Here is a 7,500-nt window from a genome sequence, read left to right on the forward strand (position 1 = left end):
AGTTATCTGATGAAAGTTGCAAGCGAGAATTTCATCATCGCTTGCGGCTGGGATTGGCATCGTCCCAGACTCCTCCTGATGTCGAGGGTAAATGGGCGAGGTTTAGGACTGTGACTCATGCAGCTGCAATGGCTGCTTTGGGTACGCGGTCCAGACCTCCCCAGACACCCTGGATGACAGAGGAGTTGTTCACGATGGTTGAGAAAAAGCGACAGGCCCACTGTCATCGGCTACAGAATCCCACGTCAGAGAATGAGGAGGCTTACCGCAGCCTTCGCTCGGAGGTTCGGAGAGCCGTGAGGCGCTGCAAGGATGGGTGGTGGTCGCGGGTTGCTGAGGAGATGGAGTCTGCCTCAGTGGCCCGTGATCACAAATCTCTATTTAACTCCATCAAAAAAGTAACCTGCAGCGCCACACCTATTACCATCATTAGGGGAAAAAACGGTGATCCAATTTCCGACCCCCAGGAACAGGTTCGCAGATTTGCTGAGCATTTCTGTGAGGTCCTGGGGGAGGGAAAATCCCTCAGCCAGGAAAACATCGTGGCACAAAGTGAGGATGACCCTGCTGAGGCTGCGGTGCCTCAAATATTGGAAGAAGTCACCCCCTGTGAGTGGCTGGCTGAGGTGCCATCTGTTGAGGAAGTACTGAAGGCGATCTGGAGTCTGAGACCAAGAAAGGCAGCGGGCAGAGATGATCTTCCAAGCGAAATGCTAAGGGAGGGTGGCGTTTGTGCACAGACTGCCCTATATGACATCATAACAACAGTCTGGACCACTGGACGGGTTCCGCAGGATTGGAAGGATGCCCTGGTGGTCCCCCTTTTTAAGAAGGGGGACCGCACAGACTGTAACAACTACAGGGGCATCTCACTCCTCAGTGTGCCGGGAAAGGTCCTGGCAAGAATTATTCAACATCGCCTTGCCAGGCACGCTGAGGAGAGGCTTGCGGAGCCCCAATGCGGTTTCAGGAAAGGGCGGTCCTGCACAGATGCCATATTTTCTGTCCATCTGCTACAGCAGAGGTGTAGGGAATTTCAACAAGACCTACATCTCTGCTTTATTGACCTGTCAAGGCCTATGATACCATCAGTAGGCCTGGGCTCTGGGTTGTTCTTCGTGCATTTGGAGTACCTGACCCTCTGCTCACGATCATTAAGGACCTTCATGATGGTGAGCGGGCCCGGGTAAAACTACGTGGCCGGGAGTCAGAGCCATTCCCTGTACACCTTGGGGTGCGACAGGGATGTCCTCTGGCTCCCACATTATTTAACGTCTATTTTGACCACGTAGTTCGTGAAGCCTTCAATAGCTGTACCAGGGGAATCTCCATATGGTACAGATATAATGGGAGGCTGATCGATGCCCGGGTGCGGTCAAGGGATGGCTCCCTATTGCTCAACCACGTTATGTATGCTGATGATTTGGTAATAGCTGCTCATTCTGAGGAGGAGTTGGAGACGCTGCTGCTGAGACTGGAGCGTGCCACTAAGATATGGGGCCTTACCATCAGCCCCACCAAAACTAAGCACCTGCCTGGGTATTTTGTACCATCGGACACTCCACCCCCACAACTCCCAATCGGTGATGGGGCAGTTGTGGAGAGAGTGGGGAGTTTCCCATACCTGGGCAGTGTGCTTATGACCGGCTCCGGTTTAACAGCAGAGGTCTCACTCCGAATCAGTCGAGCGGCAATATCTTTTCATCGGTTGCGTAACGCTGTGTGGAAGCTACCTGGTCTGTCACTCCGCACTAAGCTTCAGGTCTTCTCGGCCACGGTCATTCCCTCCCTTCTCTACGCTTGCGAAACGTCGACCCCCCTAATGGAACATCTTCGCCGGTTAGAAACATTTAGGCTGGCCTGCCTACGAACCATCCTGGGTTTAACCAGGCTGGATTGTGTGAGGAGCTCACAAATCCTTGAAAGATCTGGGCAAGGTCGCATCGGTGAGCTCCTCCGGCGGGCAAGGCTGCGTTGGCTGGGTCATGTAGCCCGCATGCCCAGCCACCGCATGCCGAAACAGCTTTTGTTCGGCCGGATCGAGGGGGCTAAACGGGCGTGGCACAGGCTAGAGAAGAGATGGAGTGATGTGGTACAGGAGGACGTGGAGCTGAGTGGACTTGCCGATGACTGGTACCAGCGGTGTCAAGATCGGCCTCTGTGGAGGAGGCTCGTGAAGGATGCTACTGGGCAGTTGGAGGCAGTCGCCCTCCAACAACAACGGAGGGCGGAGGAGCGACGCTCACAACAATGAGCGGAGCGCCGGGTGGCTAAAGCACAGCAGGTTGGCACAGTAGGGGGCACAGGTGGTGCATCAGCCACTCATCTCAGTCAGTCGACCCGTGGCACCTGGGTCTGCCCCGTGACCTCCTGCTAGCGGGCGTTCGACACTTCACGTGGCCTCAAGGTGCACATAGCCTGGCACAAGCGTCGTGGTGATGTCACCGCCACTTAGTGGCAAATGGCGGTTGTTGTTGTTGTGTGTGTGTCTGCGTGTGTGTGTGTATCTGCGTGTGTGTGTGTGTCTGCGTGTGTGTCTGCGTGTGTGTGTGCATGTGTGTGTGTGTGCTCATTACGTGTATCCAAGAGTCCTTGATCGATGATATCCACACGGTGATCTGCACACAGACACACACGATCCATCGTTAGAGACCCAGTAGGGGTCTCAGTGGGGGTCTCAGTGGGGGTCTCAGTGGGGGTCTCAGTGGGGGTCTCAGTGGGGGTCTCAGTGGGGGTCTCAGTGGGGGTCTCAGTGGGGGTCTCAGTGGGGGTCTCTGGGGGTCTCAGTGGGGGTCTCTGTGGGGGTCTCAGTGGGGGTCTCAGTGGGGGTCTCTGTGGGGGTCTCAGTGGGGGTCTCTGTGGGGTCTGTGGGGGTCTCAGTGGGGGTCTCAGTGGGGTCTGTGGGGGTCTGTGGGGGTCTCAGTGGGGATCTCTGTGGGGGTCTCAGTGGGGGTCTCAGTGGGGGTCTCAGTGGGGGTCTGTGGGGGTCTGTGGAGGTCTCAGTGGGGGTCTCAGTGGGGGTCTCAGTGGGGTCTCAGTGGGGTCTCAGTGGGGTCTGTGGGGGTCTCAGTGGGGGTCTCAGTGGGGGTCTCAGTGGGGGTCTCAGTGGGGGTCTGTGGGGGTCTCAGTGGGGTCTCTGGGGGTCTCAGTGGGGGTCTCAGTGGGGGTCTGTGGGGGTCTCAGTGGGGTCTCTGGGGGTCTCACCGTCACAGCCGGGAACCAGCGTCAGGATCTTCTCCCTGCAGGGCGTGCACCACAGCCTCTGGCCGGCCACCGACTTCCTGACCACCACCGCCAGCATCCCCACCACCACCACCACCGCCACCGCCGCCATCACCAGCCAGGCCCACCACGGAGTGCCGTCACCGGGGCCTGCGGGAGGGGGCCGCAAACGCCGAGAACATCATTGCCTTATTTCACTTCATCAATTTATCATTTCATTCTCATTCTACGTGACCTCGCCGAGAGAACCAACGAAGATCTCCGCCCTCGCCCTCGCCACCACCACAACCAAATGCCTCGCCGCCAAATCGGGAGCGGCGGTGGCCGATGGCGCAAAAAATGCCCAAACGCCGCCGGTAACCAGCCGGCCCGGTAGCGGCGTCCCGTCTCGATCACCTCGGCCTACACGGAGGCCGATGGTGACACCGCTGGTGCCGGCCGACGGCAAGTCCACCCAGGCCCACGTCCTCCTGGACCAGATCGCTCCGTATCTGCTCTAGCCCGTGCCGCGCCCTTCTATCCGGGCCCGAACAAAAGCTGCTTGGAGGCACACACAACCACCACACACACACACACACAACCACCACACACACACACACAACCACCACACACAACCACCACACACAACCACCACACACACACACACAACCACCACACACACACACACACAACCACCACACACACACACACAACCACCACACACAACCACCACACACACAACCACCACACACACACACACAACCACCACACACACACACACAACCACCACACACACACACACACAACCACCACACACACACACACAACCACCACACACACACACACACAACCACCACACACACACACACAACCACCACACACACACACACACAACCACCACACACACACACACAACCACCACACACACACACACACAACCACCACACACACACACACAACCACCACACACAACCACCACACACACAACCACCACACACACACACACAACCACCACACACACACACACAACCACCACACACACACACACACAACCACCACACACACACACACAACCACCACACACACACACACACAACCACCACACACACACACACAACCACCACACACAACCACCACACACACAACCACCACACACACAACCACCACACACACACACACAACCACCACACACAACCACCACACACAACCACCACACACAACCACCACCACACACACCACCACACACACACACCACCACACACACACACCACCACACACTCACACACACAACCACCACACACAACCACCACACACACACAACCGAACCTTTGCTGGGGGTGACGGTGGTGGAGTGGGTTGTTGATGATATCTGCACGGGGCCACAGATGGTGTCAGAGGCTCGAGTACAGCCGGATAACTCCTCACCAGGGCACCTGCGTCGGTCAGAGAGACACGCGGAGGGAGACACGGGGAGAGGGAGACACGGGGAGAGAGAGACACGGGGAGGTGAGCGGAGAGAGACACGGGGAGAGGGAGACATGGGGAGAGAGAGACACGGGGAGAGGGAGACACGGGGGGAGACACGGGGAGAGGGAGACGCGGGGGGAGAGACACGGGAAGAGGGAGACATGGGGGGAGACACGGGGAGAGGGAGACACGGGGAGAGGGAGACACGGGGAGGGAGACACGGGGAGGTGAGCGGAGGGAGACACGGGGAGAGGGAGACACGGGGAGAGGGAGACACGGGGGGAGACACGGGGGGAGGGAGACACAGGGAGAGACACAGGGAGAGACACGGGGGGAGGGAGACACGGGGAGAGAGAGACACGGGGGGAGACACGGGGAGAGGGAGACACGGGGAGAGGGAGACACGGGGAGAGAGACACGGGGAGGTGAGCGGAGAGAGACACGGGGAGAGGGAGACACGGGGAGAGGGAGACACGGGGAGAGGGAGACACGGGGAGAGGGAGACACGGGGAGAGAGACACGGGGGGAGAGAGACACGGGAGGAGACACGGGGAGAGGGAGACGCGGGGAGAGAGACACGGGGAGGTGAGCGGAGGGAGACACGGGGGGAGGGAGACACGGGGAGAGGGAGACACGGGGAGAGAGAGACACGGGGGGAGACACAGGGAGAGACACGGGGGGAGGGAGACACGGGGAGAGAGAGACACGGGGGGAGACACGGGGAGAGGGAGACACGGGGAGGGAGACACGGGGAGGTGAGCGGAGGGAGACACGGGGAGAGGGAGACACGGGGAGAGGGAGACACGGGGGGAGACACGGGGGGAGGGAGACACGGGGAGAGACACAGGGAGAGACACGGGGGGAGGGAGACACGGGGAGAGAGAGACACGGGGGGAGACACGGGGAGAGGGAGACACGGGGAGAGGGAGACACGGGGAGAGAGAGACACGGGGGGAGACACGGGGAGAGGGAGACACGGGGAGAGGGAGACACGGGGAGAGGGAGACACGGGGAGAGAGACACGGGGAGGTGAGCGGAGAGAGACACGGGGAGAGGGAGACACGGGGAGAGGGAGACACGGGGAGAGGGAGACACGGGGAGAGGGAGACACGGGGAGAGAGACACGGGGGGAGAGAGACACGGGAGGAGACACGGGGAGAGGGAGACGCGGGGAGAGAGACACGGGGAGGTGAGCGGAGGGAGACACGGGGGGAGGGAGACACGGGGAGAGGGAGACACGGGGAGAGAGAGACACGGGGGGAGACACAGGGAGAGACACGGGGGGAGGGAGACACGGGGAGAGAGAGACACGGGGGGAGACACGGGGAGAGGGAGACACGGGGGGAGGGAGACACGGGGAGAGACACAGGGAGAGACACGGGGGGAGGGAGACACGGGGAGAGAGAGACACGGGGGGAGACACGGGGGGAGGGAGACACGGGGAGAGAGAGACACGGGGGGAGACACGGGGAGAGGGAGACACGGGGAGAGGGAGACATGGGGGGAGACACGGGGAGAGGGAGACACGGGGGGAGGGAGACACGGGGAGAGACACGGGGGGAGGGAGACACGGGGAGAGAGAGACACGGGGAGAGGGAGACACGGGGAGAGGGAGACATGGGGGGAGGGAGACACGGGGAGAGACACAGGGAGAGACACGGGGAGAGGGAGACACGGGGAGAGAGAGACACGGGGGGAGACACGGGGAGAGAGAGACACGGGGAGGTGAGCGGAGGGAGACACGGGGAGAGGGAGACACGGGGGGAGACACGGGGAGAGGGAGACACGGGAGGAGACACGGGGAGGTGAGCGGAGGGAGACACGGGGAGAGGGAGACACGGGGAGAGGGAGACACGGGGAGAGGGAGACACGGGGAGAGAGAGACACGGGGGGAGACACGGGGAGGTGAGAGACACGGGGAGAGACACGGGGGGAGACACGGGGGGAGACACGGGGAGAGAGAGACACGGGGAGAGGGAGACACGGGGAGAGAGAGACACGGGGGGAGACACGGGGAGAGGGAGACATGGGGGGAGACACGGGGAGAGGGAGACACGGGGGGAGACACGGGGAGAGAGAGACACGGGGAGAGAGAGACACGGGGAGAGGGAGACACGGGGAGGTGAGCGGAGGGAGACACGGGGAGAGGGAGACATGGGGGGAGGGAGACACGGGGGGAGGGAGACACGGGGAGAGAGAGACACGGGGGGAGAGAGACACGGGGAGAGACACGGGGAGGGAGACACGGGGAGGTGAGCGGAGGGAGACACGGGGGGACGGAGACACGGGGAGAGGGTCACGTGACAGGGGCAGGGTCACGTGACCCTGTCACATGACAGGGTCACGTGACAGGGTCGTGTGACCCTGTCACGTGACCCTGTCATGTGACAGGGTCACGTGACAGGGTCATGTGACACACCTGGTACAGGGGCGGCAGCGAGGGCTGGAGCCGTTGTTATAGAAGCCTTCGGGACAGAGAGCGCAGACAGTGTCCATCTCATCACCACCTACACAACAACAACAACAACAACAACAACAACCACAACAACAACATTCACTACCACCACATTAACACAGACAGTGTCCATCTCATCACCACCTACACAACAACAACAACAACAACAACAACCACAACAACATTCACTACCACCACATTAACACAGACAGTGTCCATCTCATCACCACCTACACAACAACAACAACAACATTCACTACCACCACATTAACACAGACAGTGTCCATCTCATCACCACCTACACAACAACAACAACAACCACAACAACAACCACAACAACAACAACAACAACATTCACTACCACCACATTAACACAG

General features: G+C 60.1%; 1 protein-coding gene across 10 annotated transcripts in view; it reads right to left on the reverse strand.

The window, feature by feature from the left end:
- LOC142905283 (uncharacterized) overlaps positions 1-7,500 on the reverse strand; it is a 55,636-nt gene that overhangs the window by 4,049 nt on the left and 44,087 nt on the right. For all 10 annotated transcript variants that reach the window (XM_076056281.1, XM_076056279.1, XM_076056276.1 and 7 more), the window contains 4 exons: positions 7,088-7,175; positions 4,528-4,634; positions 3,205-3,372; positions 2,577-2,618 (listed from right to left, as the gene is read on the reverse strand). In XM_076056281.1, the coding sequence (XP_075912396.1) occupies positions 2,577-2,618; positions 3,205-3,372; positions 4,528-4,634; positions 7,088-7,175 (405 nt within the window). The remainder of the gene's footprint in view (positions 1-2,576; positions 2,619-3,204; positions 3,373-4,527; positions 4,635-7,087; positions 7,176-7,500) is intronic.

Source organism: Petromyzon marinus, chromosome 75, assembly GCF_048934315.1.
Source record: "Petromyzon marinus isolate PM22_M1 ecotype Great Lakes invasive population chromosome 75, UKy_Petmar_22M1.pri1.0, whole genome shotgun sequence".
NCBI classification, from domain to species: domain Eukaryota; kingdom Metazoa; phylum Chordata; class Hyperoartia; order Petromyzontiformes; family Petromyzontidae; genus Petromyzon; species Petromyzon marinus.